At 35.3% G+C, this 20,778-nt stretch overlaps 1 protein-coding gene across 7 annotated transcripts in view; it reads right to left on the bottom strand.

Annotated features, from left to right (window-relative positions):
- The window catches only part of PLEKHA5 (pleckstrin homology domain containing A5), a 240,809-nt gene that overhangs the window by 35,986 nt on the left and 184,045 nt on the right, over positions 1 to 20,778 (bottom strand). For 6 of the 7 annotated variants that reach the window (XR_006204714.1, XM_042945928.1, XM_042945932.1 and 3 more), the window contains 3 exons: positions 5,004 to 5,066; positions 3,087 to 3,167; positions 2,805 to 2,954 (listed from right to left, as the gene is read on the bottom strand). Coding sequence is in view for 6 of the 7 variants with exons in the window: in XM_042945928.1 (XP_042801862.1) it covers positions 2,805 to 2,954; positions 3,087 to 3,167; positions 5,004 to 5,066 (294 nt within the window). In the remaining variant the exon portion in view is untranslated. Of the gene's footprint in view, positions 1 to 2,804; positions 2,955 to 3,086; positions 3,168 to 5,003; positions 5,067 to 10,891; positions 10,973 to 20,778 lie in introns of all 7 variants that reach the window. The other variant, XM_042945933.1, reaches the window with a different exon arrangement.

Genomic DNA, 20,778 nt, shown 5'->3' with positions numbered 1-20,778 from the left:
TCCTTGTAGACAACATTTCAGGTGCAACTATTTCCTTTGTGACCATATTATAAAAATCTATGTAGATTTAAGTTTTCAGGGATTATGTTTAGAAGACCTGGGATTGAGTTCTAGGCATAGCATTGATTAGCTCTGTAACACTGGGTAAGTCATCTGGTTCAATCATCAAAATGTTAACGCGCATCCTACAGTGCTGGATGCTAGGACTACAAAGATGCACGAGATAGGGTTTTGATATCAAGGAGTTCACAACTGAAAGGATATTAAATTCTTTTTTATTTCTTATCAGAGAGAGTGTGTGCAAGAGGGGAGGGGCAGAGAGAAAGATAAGAAGAGAGAGAATCCCAACCAGGCTCCTGAGCTGTCAGCATGGAGTCTGATGTGGGGGTCAATACCACAAACCGTGGGATCATGACCTGAGCCAAAATGAAGATTCGGACGCTTAACCGACTAAACCACCAAGGTGCCCTCAAAGGGTCTATGAACATTATAGTATAACAGAATCAAATGAAATAATGGAAATAACAGTACTTAACAAATAGGAATAGGATATTAAATATAAGGTATTTAAGAATCACAAAAAGTATGTTTTGATTTATTTATGATCAAGGTATATTCCTTTAAAAACCGCTCATGTTTGGAATATTAATTTAGTGTTTAAAATTTTTTTTTTTTTTAACGTTTTTTTTATTTATTTTTGGGACAGAGAGAGACAGAGCATGAACCGGGGAGGGGCAGAGAGAGAGGGAGACACAGAATCGGAAACAGGCTCCAGGCTCCGAGCCATCAGCCCAGAGCCTGACGCGGGGCTCGAACTCACGGACCGCGAGATCGTGACCTGGCTGAAGTCGGACGCTTAACCGACTGCGCCACCCAGGCGCCCCTTAATTTAGTGTTTAGAACTGAAGCCATGTTGAGATTCTGGTATCTTGTTAGCTTAGACCTCTCTTAGTTTAGCTATAACTGTCTATGGATGACCTTCATTTTTTTTTTTTTTTAAATGCTTATTTTATTTTTGAGAGAGAGAGAGCATGAGTGTGGGAGGGAGGATACAGAGAGAGAGAGAGGGACAGAGGTTCCAAAGCAGGCTCTGTGCTGATAGCAGAGAGCCCGATGTGGGGCTTGAACTCACCAACCATGAAATCATGACTTAAGCTGAAGTTGGATACTTAATAGACTGAGCCATCCAGCTGCCACTGTCTGTGGACCTTCTTATGTATTTAATATGAAATTTATTGTCAAATTGGTTTCCATACAACACCCAGTGCTCATCCTAACAGCTGCCCTCCTCAATGCCCATCACCCACCTTCCCCTCCCCCCTTCCATCAACCCTCAGTTTATTCTCAGTTTTTAAGAGTCTCTTATGGTTTGCCTTCCTCCCTTTTTTCCCCCCCCTTCCCCTCCCCCATAATTTCTGTTATGTTCCCCTCCCCCCTAACTTCTGTTAAGTTTCTCAGGATCCTCTGTGGACCTTCTTAGAAGGTAGCTCCTCCCTACCTGAATATACCCTTATAGACAAGGGTATATTAGCAGTTTTCTATAACTGGTGGCTTTTGCTAGGATTTTTCTTTCAACAGGCCGCTTGGGTAGGAGTTCTTACTAGGTTTAGAGATAACCATCACAAGATCTAAAGCAGATGGTTTAAACTCAAAATAGTCAATTTATAAACTCTAAGAATTTTAGATTTGGTAATCCCAAGAGACTTAAAAAAAAATTTTTTTTTAATGTTTACTTATTATTGAGAGACAGAGAGACACAGAGTGTGAGCAGGGGAGGGGTGGAGAGACGGGGAGACACAGAATCCGAAGCAGGCTCCAGGCTCTGAGCTGTCAGCACAGAGCATGATGCGGAGCTCGACTTCACAAACTGCGAGATCATGACCTGAGCTGAAGTCGGTCGTGAAGAGACTCTATAAAGTAACATGACTGTGGGTTAAAAGGTTCTAGTTATATTTCCTACTCAAACCCTCTATCAAAGCTGAGATCACACCGCAGCTATGAGATGATAATGTCAGTGGCTGCTTAAAAGCATTTCACAGGTGCCTTTTATTGAAATGGTTGGTTAAATGAATCCAATTACCACCTTCCCCAAATTATTCTAACTCCCTAAAATCTATGAAATACTTTTCTTCTTCTTTTATTTAAAGATTTTATTTTTAATTAATCTCTACACCCAATTTGGGGCTAAAACTCACAACTCTAAGATCAAGAGTCACATGCTCTGCTGACTGAGCCAGCCAGGTGCCCCGAAATACTTATTTTCTTAATGTAATAAATATTAACATTTAAAAAAAATTTTTTTTTTTAACGTTTATTTATTTTTGAGATAGGGAGAGACAGAGCATGAACGGGGGAGGGTCAGAGAGACAGGGAGACACAGAATCTGAAACAGGCTCCAGGTTCTGAGCAGTCAGCACAGAGCCCGACGCGGGGCTCAAACTCCCGGACCGCGAGATCGTGACCTGAGCCGAAGTCGGACGCTTAACAGACTGAGCCACCCAGGCGCCCCAATATTAACATATTTAAGGATTTTCATTTGAATAATTCATAAACAGGAGTATTTGTCTCCCCTGTAAAACAACTATTTCACAAGGAACAGGATGTTTACTATAAGAGAAATAATTATATTTATTTTGCATCAGAAAATAAATCACCCTTTATTTTTATTAATAACAAATTATTTTTTGTTATAGTAAAGAACAATCCTAAAGTCAGTCCAATTATATAGAAACATAAATAGGAAAAAAGAAAAAAAAAGAACCACATATTTCAGTGACTCTTACTAGAAAAAATCTGTTACTTACGGCAGTGGCTCGAGAGAGTTCTCTACACGTACTAAGCAGTCCATTTTGTAAATCGTCCCTCTGTAACACCACGGTCTGAATGGCTGCTGGGTTATCTGCATTCATTTCTATCTCTTGGCTGGCTGATAGCAAAGCTTGCTCAAGCGTGTACTATTATAATAAAAATAATTATACTTAATGTTCTGCATCATCGAATTAATTCTTTTTACTTTAGTTATCAGTGTCCTGATAATGAGCATATAAAGTAACATCAATCGTAGATAATAAACGTAATTGTCCTACTTTCTCCTTGTGGAGTTGCTGAAGTTTCTCTTCCAGGGCATGTACCACTTTATCTTGTTCACATAACCGGCTTAGCTTGGCCTAGGTTATAAGGGAAAATCTGTTGTTAGCAAATTTTCCTTTTTCGTGTAATTGGAGGTAAGTGTAATAAGAAAACACATTTAAAATAGCCATAGAATACCTAATTAGGCCAATCTTTATTTCAATCAGTAAAATAAAAATTAAAATAGCTTTTAAAGACACATTACTTAACAAACATGCACATAAAGTGAAAAAGCATTTCAACCATACTATTTAACCTGCACAATTCAAAATATTCGTAGTGAATAAGCAGTCTCATATAACTTTAATGGATTTCAATGTAGTTTTTTCCCTACAAACTGCTAGATAGGTTAAGTGACATATGCAGTCCTTTATTAAAATATCAACTGGATTCTGTTTTTATATTTTAAAAATTATGCTCTTATGTTCAGAAAAGAATATAAACAAAAGATTGCTTTTAACTGCAATAATACAAATAAAACCTTGTTAAATGGAGAAAAAAAAATCACTTTCAATAGTTTAAATGTTTTGAATTCTTGGTATTACCCCAATTTTTATTTATTTATTTATTTTTAAAAAATTTTTTAACGTTTATTTATTTTTGAGACAGAGAGAGACACAGCATGAACAGGGGAGGGGCAGAGAGAGAGGGAGACACAGAATCGGAAGCAGGCTCTAGGCTCTGAGCCATCAGCCCAGAGCCTGACGCGGGGCTCGAACTCACGGACTGCGAGATCGTGACCTGAGCTAAAGTCGGACGCTTAACCGACTGAGCCACCCAGGCGCCCCTACCCCAATTTTTAAATTATGAAAATATATAATGACAAGTGAGAAATCGGAGATTTCACTTTCTTTGCCATGTACCTGTTAAAGTAACTACCTTATGTTTATTAGACAACAAAACTCAAGCTATACCAAATGGCATATACTGAAATGAGAAGGTATAACTCAACGGAATAAAACCAGGGGAAATGAGGGAAGAATGAGATAAAGAAGAATGGGGCACCTGGGTGGCTCCGTCGGGTTAAGTGTCTGACTTCAGCTTAGGTCATGATCTCATGGTTTGTGAGTTCGAGCCCCACATTGGGTTCTGTGCTGACAGCTTGGAGCCTGGAGCCTGCTTCAGATTCTGATTCCTTCTCTCTGCCCCTCCCCCACTTGCACTCTGTCTCCATCTCTCTCAAAAATAAATAAAAACTCAAAAAAAATTTTTTTTAAATAAAGAAGAATGCATGGCAGTTCAGTCAATCTAACTAATTAATTGTATTGATTGTATTTTAGATACAATTAAAAAAGACTAAATTTTAAAAAGGAAGGAGTTCCAAAATTTCTAGAGACTGATACTTTCTCTAGAAGACAGAAAACTTTACTTTGTTTCCAGTTCTCCATACTTTTTTTTAAATCAGCAATAGTCCTTTTTACTTTAAAAAATTGTTTTTATTTTAGAGAGAGCGTGTGCACATGCGCAGGAGCAGGGGAGGGACAGAGGGAGGGAGAGAGAATCCCAAGGAGGCTCCACACTCAGTGCAGAGCCTGACCCGGGCCTGATTCCATGACCCCAGGACCATACCTGAGCCCAAATCAAGAGGTGCTCAACCAACTGAGCCAACCAGGTGCCCCTAGTCTTTTACTTTCACTGAAGTGATTTTTTCCTATATTCAACTGTTAATTATGGGGAGGGGGGGATAGTTACAGAATAGGGAAGTGATGATATAACTTAACCTAAGCATAAAATAAAAGAAAATGCTAATTTATTTGGTGTCATTTTGGAGGGCAAGAGAGGAAGAGGAAGTTCTTTGTCATGCATACTTCCAATGTTTTGGCAGAGAATATAACAGAGTACTGACAATATATATGTAGCATACTAACACTTACATCAATATCCACTTCTTCAGGTCTGTATTTGTATAATGTGCCTCTACATTCATCTTGTGACAGCTATAGGAAAAAATGTCAGGTAGAAGTTTAAAAATAGTATTTAAAAAATATATTTAGCCTATAGTTAACATTTTAGATTTATATAATAAGAAAATGGGATTTTAATGATTCTTATACTTTAAGAAGTTTAATTCAAACACAGATCATTACAAAAGTAGAAAAATATTTAACAGTGATACAATATGTAAGATACATGAAAATGATGTTAACTTAAGCTTGTCAAACAAAATTAATAAGTTGGTCAAACAAATTATACGGCACCTTACATCTTCCATTTGTAAGACACACGTCATTTTAATGGAAAATTGACAAATACAATCATGGCAACTGTACTGAATCAAATATTCGAACCAGGCATATTTCAGCAGCCAGAACCATCCTTCACGGTATACACATAATCACACAACTGTGTATGTGTATACTCAAATGCCAACACATCTTAGTACAACTTTAGTAACAAAACCTGTAACATACTGTATACATATACATAATATATAAACACACATACACAATATAGACTTATCTTGTTCTTCTGTCTTAAGAACTAAAAGATAATGGGGGAAAAGGATGGGTTTAATTGAAAAGAGGAAACTCATTCAAAACCTCATAGAACTGAAAGCCTATGTTATAAACTATGAATAGTCAAATTGCATAAAAAGTTTGTATGTGTTGATTGACACCATTTGTTTTATTACACTATAAGAAATAATTGCTCAGTGCATTTAAACATCCTTTCTTCAAACTCTTTCCCAGTATCTTTCAGTCAAAGGAATCTTCATTTTTGCTTGTGTTTATCAAGATTTCAAAAGTCATCCCGGTCAGTTATACCACAGCCTCTGTAAGCAATATTTCACTTTCTCCCTGGTCTTCTGACTTTATATCGACGGCTAGACAGTAACAAAAACATAGTTGGAAAAACTTACTTTGGGCTCACTGCATATTCACTAACTAGCACACTTCTTCTCAAAGTGGGGATGGGAGTAATGTTTCCCCACTACATTCCAGATTGGAAAATTAAACTTCATCTAATGCATCATAATGCATCTAATTCATCACAAATGCATAAAAATGTATAAGTTTTAACTATCTATGTCCACTTGGTAAAAACCTGCTTGCCAGTTACATCTTTAGAAGGAAGCATAATTTAAAAGCAGATAACTTTGAATGGATCTAGAAATGTAGGTTATCAGGAGGTTAAAAATGTAAGCATTACAAACATACAATAATAAATCCTGGATTTATGTGTTTCATTTCAAGACATAACTTTCACGTCCTCATGCAAATGAATCTGTGACTATTTAAGGGTATGCAGGGATTATTAAACAAAACTTTCATAGAAATGAGTTATCACATGAAAAATGAATTTAATGAGAAAAGTCAGAATACTTGTGCAGTATTTTCAAATAAAGAGTATTAAATATGTTGTAAGAAGTATCAATTTTTATTCTAAATTAAAGCACCTAGATCCAAGAAAATAATTTTACTTTTATCTGAAAAAAAAAAAGTAATGAAAAGGAAGTTTTAAAATGCTTAGATCCATGATAAAAAAATGTAAGACAATGCCAAAATTAAATTTCCCACTTATAAGAAATTATAGAGATGTAAAGCCTTTAGCTACTAAATGTTCAAATATACTTTACTTAATATTTAAAGTTAAATGCAGAGCAGCTTTACCAAACCATGGAATGTAAAGTTTGAATGTAACTAATGCATAGTGCTACATCCAGATTAAAATATGAACATCGTATCCTAATTGCCAGGGTCAACAGAAAAAAAGACTAATATTTTAAAATGGAAATGTAGCAGTCTATAATAAAAATTTAGGGTGTTGGTATACTATTTTTATTTATGGAATCTTACTGCATATTCATTTTCTTTTTCTTTTTTTTTTAAATAAATTTTCTTAATGTTTATTTATTACTGAGAAAGAGAGACAGAGCATCAGCAGGGGAGGGGGAGACGCAGAATCCGAAGCAGGCTCCAGGCTCTGAGCTGTCAGCACAGAGCCCTACACGGGGCTTGAACTCACGAACTGTGAGATCATGACCTGAACCGAAGTTGGTCACTCAACCAACTGAGCCACCCAGGCACCCCTGCACATTCATTTTGACATCAGTTGGCAAAGTAAAAAATGTGTACTGTGTTGCTAGAATTTAAGAGTGATATATCCTTATAACCATATGAATATATTACATAAGTTAGATTTACTTTATCATTATGTTTAGTACCACTGAAAAATTTACTAAAACCTTTTAGCAAGTTATTCAATAAAGATATTCATTATTAGACACTAATAAAATCTTAAAATAATCAGCCTTCCACTATACATTGCTTTTACCTATTAGAAGAAAAGAATAAAAAAAACATGATTATTCTTTAAAAAAATTAACCTTTAAGCATGGCCTATTTTCCATTACTGATAATAATAACTGAGGCTTTTCTTAAGAAAAGATGGATATAGTTTATTAAAAGTATTTCCACTTGGAATTGAAGAAGTTTGCTATTTGGTCCTCACTATGAAAATCTTACTAATAAGAAAAAAAGTAATTTTGTTAATATTCTCATTACTTAAGATCTCCATAAAATCATATTTCACTTTTTATCATTTTTCAAATGCATCTTTAGCAAAAGGAAAAAAGTTCTGGGTTTGAATACCTTTTTTTTTGAAGTACCTGAGCAATACTAGAAAAGCACATGAAAAGGGGCAACGGAGAATGTATAAGGGTTAGCAGTGCTCAAGCTTCAACCTGAGAAGTGTATTATACAGACTTTACCGACATCTAGACATATGAAGATATATGCTTTACTTAGAAAGTCAGAACTTTGTCAAAATAAAATATCTAATTACCTTTTAAAAAACTGGCTTGGCATTAAGTTAAAACAAAATTACTTTTGTTTATCAAAATTCAACTTTCTACAGTATTCCTTTTAAGAATGTGACTATACATATACTTTAAAGTTAATGAATATATATAAACCCCAAAAAGGTTTTTTGGGGAAATATTTGATAGAATTAGACATTTTGTGAGGGCTCAAAAATAGTCACAGGACGGTAGGCATTTGCTAATATTAGTATGTGCCTTTCAAAACAATTATTTATCAGGTGATTAATCTCACAGATATTATTTTATAAAAACTCTAGTACAAAAATTAATTGGGAAAGGCAGTAGAATGACTAATAAATGAGAAGATTTTTCAATACCAAGTGCGCTCATTTAGCATTTTTTTTTTTTTTGGATTCAGTTTTAGATCCTTTTTATATCACCAATTCAAAGAAAATTAACTGAATAGGTAATTTTTCGGGTGTCTTCTTTCTTCCAAGAAAATGCAAACTTAAAAGTTCTCCTGAGAGAAAATCTAAATGGCTATGATTTAGAATAAGAGGTCACAAAACATCACATTTTAAGTTGTATTTCAGGAAACTATTAACACAGCATTGTAATGCAATGTCAGAGAGGCATTTTGTTAGAGTGTATAATAGAAACTTTCATAAAGATTTCCTTTGGATATTAACACGGTAAGGGAAATCTGGAGAAAAAAATAAGATCGAATTTCAATTTATGTAAATTAATAAGCAAATTTAAGAAATGTGTCTGAAAGTCGTTTTTGTTTTTTAATGCTTATTTTGAGAGAGAGAGAGAGAGAGAGAGAGAGAAAACGAGTTGGGTAGGAGCAGAGACAGAGAGGGAGAGAGGGAATCCCAATCAGGCTCTGTGCTGTCTGTAGAGCCAGAAGGGCTTGATCTCATGAACCATGAGATCATGACCCGGGCCGAAATCAAGAGCCAGATGCTGAACTGACTGAGCCACCCAGATGCCCCTGAAGGTCACTTTCATCTACCAGCAGTGCCCTGTAACAATTAAATACTTCATTAGTGGCTGACTTTTAAAAAAGAATTCTCTAAAGACACCCTCAATTTGACAGGGCTGGCAGTCAACACTGATTACCTGGTAATCAGTTGCCTATCTCATGCTCAGGAATGGCTGCTGATGGTAGACATTCAGATCTTCCAGTTTTGTACAAATTTAGTTTTTTCTTTCAAGTATTCATATTTAATGAGGAAATATATATACAAATCGATTGTTCTGGTCAGTGATGCTAGTATATAAGACCACTCTAACATATCTCCACACTTTTGAAAAACTCCGATTAGAATGTTTAGTGCAACTGAGTAATTTCAATCAGCGATGACTTCTGCATCACCAACCCTGATTACTGATCATTATAAAAAAGAAAAACCCAACCCAACAAAACTGAAAATCCAGGCTATCACTCTTACTGAGAATATGCAAAATGGGAAAATAAAACCCATTAAAACATAATACCTTTGACTTTTACCAATATAAAAATGATAAAGTGCAGCTTCAGAAAAAGGTATTAATTCCAGAACAAAGGCTAAGGTTCTCAGCAGTGGCATTTTGGAATGAAGTGTCAAGTTTCTTTAATCTGGTTACTTTAAAAATGAAAGATTTTCTTTTTTTAACTTTTATTTTTTTAAGTTTATTTATTCATTTCTAGAGAGACAGAGTGAGTGGAGGAGGGGCAGAGGGAGAGGGAGAATCCCAAGCAGGCTCTGTACTGTCAGCGCAGAGCCCGATGCAGGGGTTGAACTCGTGAAACCTGAGATCATGACCCGAACCAAAACCAAGAGTTGGACACTTAACCGACTGAGCCACCCAGGCGCCCCAGAAAGATTTTATTTTCTTTTGAAAAGTAAAGCTGTTTAACTTTAAATATTTAATCCTTTGTTTCTTTATTGATAGAATTAATAAAAACTGGGCCCAGAAACAGGGCTCACCCTTCTATCAACTGTTTCAATCTCCCAGCTACAAGGCCCATGATACTGATCCCTAGGTGACTAAAGCAAACCAGAAGACTTTAAAGCCAGTGAACTCAAGGTGCTTCTTTTCACTAGGTGCTTTTACACATGTTAATCAAAATACATTCATTTTTCATGTTTGTTAATTTTCTTCTTCGGTATGAATTTTAAAGTACTATAACAGGTCATAGGCCACAGTAATTTGAAGGTGTTGAAGTGGAAGAAGCTGATGTTGCAAAACACACAGCTAAGAACATTTAGACCATGAAATACAAAAAAACAACAACAAAAAAAAAACAAAAAAAAAAACTGGATAGGAATGTATAGAATGACTTCTTTTGCAGATCTGCAGATTACCAAGGTCCTAAATTAAAGCCAGCCAGCTCCATGGCACATATTTTGAGTTAGGGAAAAGAATGAGGTAAGATGATGCATATGATGGCATAAGAATGGTAAGAATACAGGGAGAAGATATCCCCAGTATGTTAAGAAGTGGCTATCATTAGGTCTTACTATACCACAGTACAGAAACTAGATTTAAACAACTCCCATACAAATATAATCTATTCCTGAAACAGTGGGTGGGGGTGGGGTAGGGTGGGTTGCGGGCCGCCCCTAAAAGGAAAAAAAAAAGTTTTTTAAAGTTTTCCCTAGAAATCAGTGATAATGCTTTTAGAGTAAATTGAAATTAACGGCAATCCAGTACCAAATTTGCAAATGTACTGCAGACCTCCAAGTACGTACGTATCAATCAAATACTCTGCACAACAACTTCAGGAAAATGGCACACTTAATATTCAACAGCAAAATGTTCAGCAAAGCCATGCTAAGAATACTGCAGCATCTTAAAAAGCATGGATGAATTGCGTTTTTCCAAATAGACATAAACAAAAAAAATGAAATAAGAAAACACTAATGTTATGAGTAACTCTGAGGATAAACCAAAACTGTCACTGAGGGATTTTGCAGATGATAAAGCAGTATCATTCACTGTCCAAGACCTTACTTGCTGGTACAGTTGGGGTCTTAGCGCCGAGTTCTCAATCATTGTGTGAACCATGGTGATAATAGGTTCATTTTCTTTCATCTATTTCAAATCAGGAGGAGCATACAGCAAACATCAGTTTACAGCATAGCTAGATTTGAAAGACGACACTGTAAATATAGCCTCTACTTTAATATCTTCCTAATAGTGCAGTTGCTTACATTTTACCCCAAGGTTGTACAGATTTAACTTACATAAACCATTTCGAGCAAGTATTAAATGATGTTAAAATACTTCCAAAGTTATATTAAAGCTTATTAATTGCAATATTGCTACAACTAGGTTTTACTTTATAAATATAATAGTCAATGAATATTTTTACATGTACTAGAAAAGATAAAGCAGCACGTCTTATTCAAAGAATAAAGCGCAAGGACCTACTTAAAAGGAGAAATGGCATAATTTGACTGTTTAGTAAAAAAGCTTAAAACAATATTCAGTTCTTTGTAAAGTTAATCAGAAAAATATTAGTCCTCTGCAAATATTAAAATCTTATAATAATCAGTATATCTTACTGAAATAATTACATATTTCATTAATGTTAATTTTGATAGGTATCTGTAATACACCGTTTTGGATTTTCTCCCAGTATAACACCACGTGTAAAATTATTTCAAGGACATGCAAACTGAAATTTATTTAGCAAAGATCAATGTTATCTCCCTAGTTCCTAAAAAGGCTGAAACCATATTTCACATTTCCAGCTATGTTGTACTTAATTACTGCCTCCAGAAAAATACTTGTTTTAGTAGGCTCTGGACTCAACAGCTAAAGCATTCAAAAGAGAATCATCATGACATATAGGGAGTAAAAGGCCAATGAAGATTGTACTGTTTATAAGCAGACAAGTCTGTTTATAATTGCAATTTGCAACATATAGTTTACATAGTTTTCTTCTGCATAGTATAGAAAATAAGCATTTTTATCATGGTTCACAAATGCTACTTTAGTGGCTTATTTAAATCTACAATAAAGGTTTACTAATCTTAAGATTAATAAATGCATCATGTAAGTAAAAAATAAGTCTTGAAAACTGTGTATCTAGACAATTTTATTTTCAGCCTAGTTACCAATGTTTCATGTCAATAAAATCTGTTTTGTCAAATAACAAACTGGCAACTGGCTTAACTTTTTTTTTCTAAAGTTTTATTCAAGCTAAATAATTTCTTTTTAAATGTTAACATCTGTATTATCAGTTAGACTCAAACTTCTTTTTCTCTCCTGCAATGCTATCCCAGAAGGATGTGCTGATATGTAGTTCAGAACACATTTTTTACGTTGTTGGAAAGTAACTTATAAACAACTACAGATATTTTTTTTTCTTTAGGAGAAAAAATACTTTTATTATAGAAATTTAAGACCTCTTTATGTTTTCAAGTGCCCTCTATATTTTACAGGAATGCTAATTATTTTATCTTAATCAAATGGTGATCTTGGAATAAATTGTTACTGCTTTTTGTTTTGGCTTACATTTGACTGTAAGGATACACATTTCATACAGCGTAAGTAAGCTTAAGTCTCTATCTACTTCTAATTTTAATTTTCAAAGCAATCTCATCATTACTATTTTTCAATAACATGCCCTGGAAATTAGTCAAAAGAATACTGGATTCAGATTTTCTTGTGTGTGGTGGGTGGAGGTCAGGAGCATGAATGTTTTAAGAAATAATGGAGATCAGATAGCATCCAAATGTAAATGATACTCAAAGTCAAACTGAAATTGCCCATTGAGTCTTGGAAATCTGCCACCACAAATGGGCCTCTGTGTCAAATGACTAGGTCAACATGGTTCACACCTCTAAGCAGAGCTTCAATAGAGTCAGATTAAGGACAATGTTCATACTCTAAGCTTGGCAAATTTATCTGAAGGGACAATATGGTTTTTGTAGAAGGATAATCAAGCCTGATTTATTTAGTGTACTACTTTGAGATGGTAAATATGCATGTATATACAGGGATGCCATATATGTGATTTAAAAATATCTGTTTAACTTACATGTCATAGCTTATTAAATATTGAGTCACTGAGAAGGGCTCTTTGCAAGAAGAAAGTAGCTTAGGAACAGAAAAACTAAAAGTAAAAAGAATACTTAAAATATACAGACTGCAGAGTGTTTCAGAGATCATTTCTGAAACTATTTCTCATTATGAAAAATTTCAAATATACGTACCAAATCCTAAAATATTAAAATTAGAAGTCATCTCTAGAAATCGACAGTTTAGTACAACAAAGGAATAAAAATGTTAGCAGCAATTATTTTGTTTTTTAATTTCAGAGAGACAGACAGAGAAAGAATCTCAAGCAGGCTGTACGCTCAGCACAGAGTCTGATGCAAGGCTTGATCCCATGACCCTGAGATCATGACCTGAGTTGAAATCAAGAATTGGACACTCAACCCAATGAACTACCCAGGAGCCCCAGCTGCAATTATTTTGAATTGTGGGACTGTGGATTATTATCTTTTTCTTTCTCTACACTTTTTTTTTTTTAATGTTTGTTTATTTTATTTAAGGGGGTGGGAGGGGCTGAGAGAGAATCCCAGCAGACTCTCCATTGTCAGTGCAGAGCCTGACGTGAGGCTGGATCCCACAAACTGTGAGATCATGACCTGAACGGAAATCAAGAGTTGGACACTTAACTAAGGCCTCCAAAGCACCCCTTTCTTTTCTCTATACTTCTCTGCATTTGCCAAGTTTCCTCCAGAGTAGATACTGCTTTTCTTTCTTTTTTTTTTCTTTTTAATTTTTTTAATGTTTATTTATTTTTGAGAGAGACAGAGAGACAGAGTGTGAGCCAGGGAGGGAAAGAGTGAGAGGGAGACACAGAGCCTGAGGCAGAGATCGAACTCATGAACTGTGAGATCATGACCTGAGCCAAAGTGGGACGCTTAAGCGACTGAGCCACCCAGGTGCCCCAGATACTGCTTTTCTAATTTAAAAAGATACTAAAGAGTCAAGGATAAAAATATATAAACATGAAATAAACAAAATTAATGGGACAACCATATCCTCTGGCAAACACCCTTTGGTAATGCAAGGAAGCTAAGAAAAATTTTAGCACCATGTGTTCGTATCGTGTTCAAGGCTGAGAGTTAAGGTGGAAGAATCCTACTGGAGTCATCTAGTATAATGAGGACCTGATCTAGAAAACTATTCTTATAAACCTTTAGTCTATCTTAGGAATCTGTATCCATGTCAGAAATTTATTAGGAAATATGTTAATTAATTAAAAAAGGTAAGCTACCCAATATATTTATAAATACATGTAACTACCTTGTAATACCCCCTCCCCCCCGCCATTTTTATTACATCTTCAGAAATCAAAATTCAAGTTTAGACCAGGGGTTCTGAACCCACACTCAAACTACCCGCAGAGCCTGAAAAGAATATAGACACCCTGATTCCCAGATAATTCTAATGGGCAACTTCAGAATCTTTGATGTAGACAATATCATTAAAACAAAAAGGTGACAGAGATGGGATAAGACAATCTATGGAAAGGCAGAAGAAGCAGGATCATTGCAGAATTTCCTAGGGCACCACACCTACCTGACCAAGAGCTGTTAGAATGGCTGAGTAATGGGCTGTTAAGAATGATCCTCAAAGGTGAGTGGTCCTGTATGTGTTGGCTCTACCTTTGCATGTGGTGTGCAACAGCTGAAGACAAGTGAACACAATAATCATGATCCAATATAGTGAGAGCTTGGTCCCTATGAAACAATTTCAGCAAGTTGACTGAACTTTCACTCTTTCCAGATTTATTGAATTGGAAATACTAGACCTGCTTTATCTCCAAATGTTCCTAGAAATAGGCTAGTGGTTCCCCTCACTGAAACACCTCTGAAATACTGTATATTTAAATACTTAGAAACTGCCTTGTTTCTAGAACTTACACTGAAATAGCACATTCTATCTGGCTTTGGTCATGTAAACTTTGTAACAGTTTTTCAATTAAAGTAGTAAATTATGGCCTAAAAAATACATAATGCTCCACGAGCAAGTTGGAATTTCATTCTCAAGTTCTTAAAAAAAAAAAAAAAATCCACCAATTCTCTTTTGGTTCGAATACAAGGATTCTAGACAGTATTATGATAGTGGTGTTAACAGCTGATGTATTTTGTTTTAAGGAAGCAGAGCAAGAAAAAGACTAGTACATGGAACATGTTTATTCACTTGAAAATGAGTTAAATAAATGCTTTGCTTCTAAATACTTTAATTCCTTGTTTGAAGTAACAGGTAATGTAAGTTTATGTTTCATTTAACTGACAAATCATAAAGCTATTGATAATAAGACATTATTTTATAATAATAAAAATTAGAATGCTTGATTCAGGCATTATACTATTTTCCTAACTTCAGCAATAAATAAGTAAACAAACGTGGAAACATCTTGCAAATACATTTAGGTAATGTCAATGTATTTCTGTTTAGAACAAAACCACCTATTTTTACTTGACATTTTAAAGTCTAAATGTTTAGAAAAACTACCTAGAAGGTCTGGTACTTAATTCTAGCCTCCTTCTCAGTTTTGAAGTATGCTGGGCTAATATAAACAAACAGTATTCTTTGATGTTACTCTCAGAAATAACTTAAAAACCCATCACCAAAAAACTTTTCAACACAATTCTATGTATCTGTGTCATACTTACTAGGCTCTTAAGCAGAACTTCCCAACTGACACCTGTGGGTTGGGAATGGATTACAGGTGTGGGGAGATAGGGACCACCTCAGTCCTCCCTGGGCCTAACCTGCTGATGACAGTGTGTCATTTAGTTCCTGCCAAGGCGCTGCACAAATATCATCACTTTCTATGTGTGCCATATATGAAAAAAGATAAAAAGCACTAAGATAGTGTTTTTATTTCAGAAAAACTAGACTTTACTTCTTTCTTTGGTGTTTACTGTCATTATTTATCTCAGTAGTTCTCAAACCTGACTGAAAAAGAAAATGGCCTATGGACATTTAAAAACATATGGAGGGCTGGGCTCTGGCAATTCTGACTGGGGACTAGGGGAAAGAGGGCCCTGAGTATTGTACTTTCTTTCTGTCTTTTCTAAAGATCCACTGGTAGTTCTGATAGGAGATCAGGCTTGAGAACTATCTTGGCACTAATTCAAGTAATTGGAGGACTAATTCAACTGTCCCCAGTAAGGAATTTTTCAAGGTCCTGATGAGATGGTATTAAATGTTAATCAAGATCTCTGCACAAATACCAAAAGACGAAAAATTTCAAACTATCTAAATACAAGGATTGCATCTACATTAAGATAATTATCTTTTCTTTGTATGAGATATAGCATTAAGATACTAACCTCCCTTAAAAAATCCAATAAATCTCACAATTAGTAATATTGGTGGACTCAAGCATAATCATGGGGGACCTGGGGTGTCAGGAGTCCAATTTCCAATTGTGTTGTTCTATTTGTCTAGCAACTCCTAACTATCTGTTTCAAAGTCTCTGTATAGAAATTAGATAAGCTACTAATGTAGAAGGACTAGGATATTCTAAATCATGAGATAAATGCTCCTGAATAATTTTGGAGGTAAGCGGCAGGAAAGAGAAAGATTAGTAGTGAGCAGAGCCAACCAAGACAGTCATTGATATAATTTAGCCTTGGAAAAGATTAATTCTTGAATCCTCCTGCAATATTAAGTAGTGGCTTAATTGGTCTTTAAAAATTTTATATAATAAATCATCCAGAATAGTGTTGTCCAACAGACCTTTCTGTGATGATGAAAATGTTCTATACTGGTGTAGTCTAATACTGTAGACATGTGCCTATTCAGCTCTTTAAATGTGGCTAGTATGAGGAAAATAATTTTACTTTTATAAAAATGTAACTAACTTAAAATTTAGTCACATATGGCTTAGTGGCTATCACAGTAGACAGTAAGTTTAGAAATTCTAGACAAGTAAATATAATTTTTTCCCTGATCTAGGTCTTATTCCCAGAAGGAGAAAACATTTGCTCAAGCTCTGTCTTGTAATTGAGTTTGAGTCTAAATGCTGTGCTAACAGCTTCCTCCTTTTTTGGAGCAAGCAGTCTGGATGATTCTTATCTACCCCACAGAGCTTTTGTCCTGATAACCAATGAAAAGACCCATTTCTGTGCTGTCATTTTCCATTTAAATGGAAAATGGACTTTTCCCGAGTTCTTAATGACTTCTTAGGAAAAGAATTTTTAAGTTGAGAATCTGTCTTAACAATAGCAAAACCCCTGATGGCCTAATCACTGAAGAATTCATTTCTCAAGAATGTCCTCCTGTGTCTAGATCAATAAACTCTTTAGAAGTGTGGAAAGACTAAAATGCTAAAGAATTTGACATGCCTAGGGTGAAGCTTTGAGGAATGCAGGGGTCTTTATAAACAGGTCATTGAGATAATGACAAAGTAAATGCCCTTCACTCTCATTCTAGGAACATCTGAAAGTCCAAGAACCTGAGATTGAAGGGTATGACTACCTATTGAAACTATTCATTGTTTAACGGGGAGCAGAGAAATCTGAAGTGACTTTTTAAATAGAGGAATGTAAATAAGTCTCTGTATAACTGATCGGGCAAAATACTGAGGTCTATTACTGTGAAAATTTTAAAGCAATCTGAATAAACCGTCCATGCTATCTACGTCTTCTAAAAGTAAAATTTGGGGAAAATATTACTATTATTATATTTCAGAAGAATCAATGGTACTTTGAAAGATGCAGCTAGATGATATAATATTTTCTCTTTTTCTTGAAGGGAGGAAGATTTCAAAAAAAAGGAATAACAAATTGGGACACTAACATAGGAGTCAAACATATCTGATGTTCCCTTAAAAGAAAAAGCAGACACATTTCTAAACTGGATGATGCAGTAAGTATTGGCTTCAGGATTACTGATAAGGTCCATTTATTGAGAAACATTATAAAAATACCCTGAACCCAGCAGAACAAAAGAAGGGTAATCTCTACACTCACAACCTTACTTAAAACTGCTACATTTTTAGGGCCCCCATTTTGAGATACATATGCCTGTAGTATATTTTGAAGAAGACTTTAAAGGTCTCAGCTAATGTCTTTCCAAATAATTTATTTATGTAATTTACTCACAGTGAGTTTCTACTCTTTTTACCTAGGGTCTTTTAAGTTTTTGTTTAATTAAAATCCTTTTACTACAGGATAAACTTTACAAACCTGACTTTACTTTAGTGGCTTAAACGATTTTCCTTGTTTAGCTATTCTTAACCACTGTTCCTTTGGCTTCACGGAATATATTACTATCTGATGCTAGCATCTTTATTCCTGGCATTCACAGGCAACCAGAAATATTAAAAGAACTCAAAATCAATTTTGTGAAAATGCTTTATTGTGGATATAATGTTTGATATGGTTATATTTTTCTCTTCTTTGCATGTATTTTAATACCATCTTAAAGGAACAAACATTCCAAAAGTGAAAATCTGATACCTCTGTTAGTAAAAAAAGGTATTTGTTTTGGCTGTGAGTAAATCTACTACAAAATATATTTGAGCTTTAAATCAAAGTTAAAATATCTTCTGGATATAAGGATCTAGGTTTTATTAATAGCAATTGTATATTCTGAGTTACAATTAGCACTGAGTAGCAGATTTCCTATCATTATTTTAAAGATTTATCAGCTTATGTTTTAACTACATAATCATACTCTTAGGCCAATCTTAAAAATGTTTTTGGCATTTATGCTCAACTTTACTTCCTTCCTGGGCTTTGAAAATAATTAAAGAATCTACTTTGTAAGCACTAACTTCCTGCCTTACACTGAGCTCCATCAATCTCTGCTGAATGAATGTTCTGAAAAAATGAATAAGATAGAAGCCAAAACTACAGACACCGGGCTACAAAAATATTTGCTTTTATAAATACAAAAGCGAACTGTATAAATATTACGCATTTTAGGAGTGGTGGGGAAATTGTCTTCATGTTCTTATCTAGGAAAATATAAGAACAACTCCATTAATGTTCAAGGAAGTCAAATAGATTTAAAAAAAAAAAGGGAAGAAAATTCATTAATACAATGTATTCATCCTAGCTTTGTGATTTGGGGCAAGTCATTAAACCTGGCTTCTGGGGACAAAGGTAACTGGCCCACATGCTACAGAGGCTTACATAGAAGAAGTCAAGTGGGATATTGTATGTGCCAGTGCTTTGGAAACTGTGAAGTGTTACTTAAGCTGTTAGGATGAACAGGTACTGGACAGGTGCACAGTGTAGAGAATGGGATTGCTTTTAAAGTAGTATTTGAGAAACAGTGAGTTGCTGGCTGAAAAAAAGGGATGATAGGGTAGGAAGAATTTCAAGGTTGGGGAGGTGGTAGAGAGGGGGCTTGGATGATAAACCAAAAGGAGATCTTATTTTGTAGCCAAAAATTTGTGAAATTTCTGGAGTTAGCTGAGAGACATAACGTGGCAGGTGTTTATTATTGCCAAGATTTTGTGATTAAATGGTAATAAGGAGCTTAGTATATATAGGGTGTTATGATGGCCTCTATAATTCTGACTAAACACCATGAATATATCATGCATTCAGTTAAACAATCTACAGAATCTCATGATTTTCCTGTTTTCAGTAAAATTGTTCTCAAAATACTTTAAATTCAAGTTTCAAGGTATTTTAAACTTTAATATTCGGTGGTATTGGGCAGATGAGATATTAGGAGAACATAATATAACTCCAGGAAGCTGACTTAATTTTTCCATTTTTGTAGATCTGTATTCTTTCCACCCTTAGAGTGGTGGAACAAGAGAACTGTCATACCTTCGCTCCTTCTAGGTAGGCTGCTACTTATTTTTCTTTTCATCCACCAGGCAATCAGACTGCCATAGGCTGGTTATCAGGCTCTCCCAGCCATAGCTGGAGGTGGAGACTGGGTCTCATTTTTTTCTTTTCTCTTGAGGGCTTAAACCAGTTCTAGGTCTAAGCAAACAGCTAAAGTAAAGGTCCCGATACTTCCCAAAGTCCAACGAGCTCTTTCCCAAGGATGATGTGCTCAATAAATGTTACATCATTCACGTTAAAGGTGAGCAGTATTTTGAACTAATTTTGCTTTTTAGCTTTTTGATCCGACTACTGAGGTATAGAACAACAATTCTAAATTTGGACATGTTGGGCGGGTAATGAACTGAAGGCAGAATGTCCAAGTGCAGATTTCCATAAGCAACTAGAAACACATAACTGGAACTGCAGAGAGAGGTGTTTTAGATACCTTTGTGCCTTTTTCCACACCCTACTGGCCCAACTTTTGTTTCAACTCTTGCTGAGCCAACCAATTCGTGTATTGGGACCCACTGGGTGCTAATGTATGTATAACCTCAATGTGTTGGAGAGTTAGTCTCAAGAGGCAACCCTTGGTCAAAGGAGGATGGGAGCCAGTACAAATGCTTTCTTTTGTTGGTCAGTTGGGCAATTCTGCAGTGTTTCTTTCATCAACAAGTAGTAGTCAGATGAGGCCCCACTTGCCTATGGCAGTTGCTAATATATTCTCTCCTTCCTTGCTCACTCTCTTTACTGCTGTGCCTTGGTATCACTTCCCAAAGTAAACTTCCTGAGAACAAGCCCACATCAAGGACACACCACAGGCTCTGATTCCTGAGAGAAATCCAGGGGCTAGAGATGAAGAATAAGAGACAACTAGTAAAATGTGTGGATAAATGCTCGGTTGAAAGAACAGTAAAACCCAGAGAACTTCCCCTATTAAGGCTGAGATGAGTGAAAACAGTTAGCAAAAAGGGATAGATTAATTACTAGTAAGAAATAGGAAAGTCATGATAATAATATGTAGGCAGTGATAGGCCAAGAGATCAGAGAGTTAACACATACAAAATAAGTCCTTCC

Source organism: Panthera leo, chromosome B4, assembly GCF_018350215.1.
Source record: "Panthera leo isolate Ple1 chromosome B4, P.leo_Ple1_pat1.1, whole genome shotgun sequence".
NCBI lineage: Eukaryota > Metazoa > Chordata > Mammalia > Carnivora > Felidae > Panthera > Panthera leo.
This window is presented reverse-complemented; position numbering and strand designations above follow the sequence as displayed.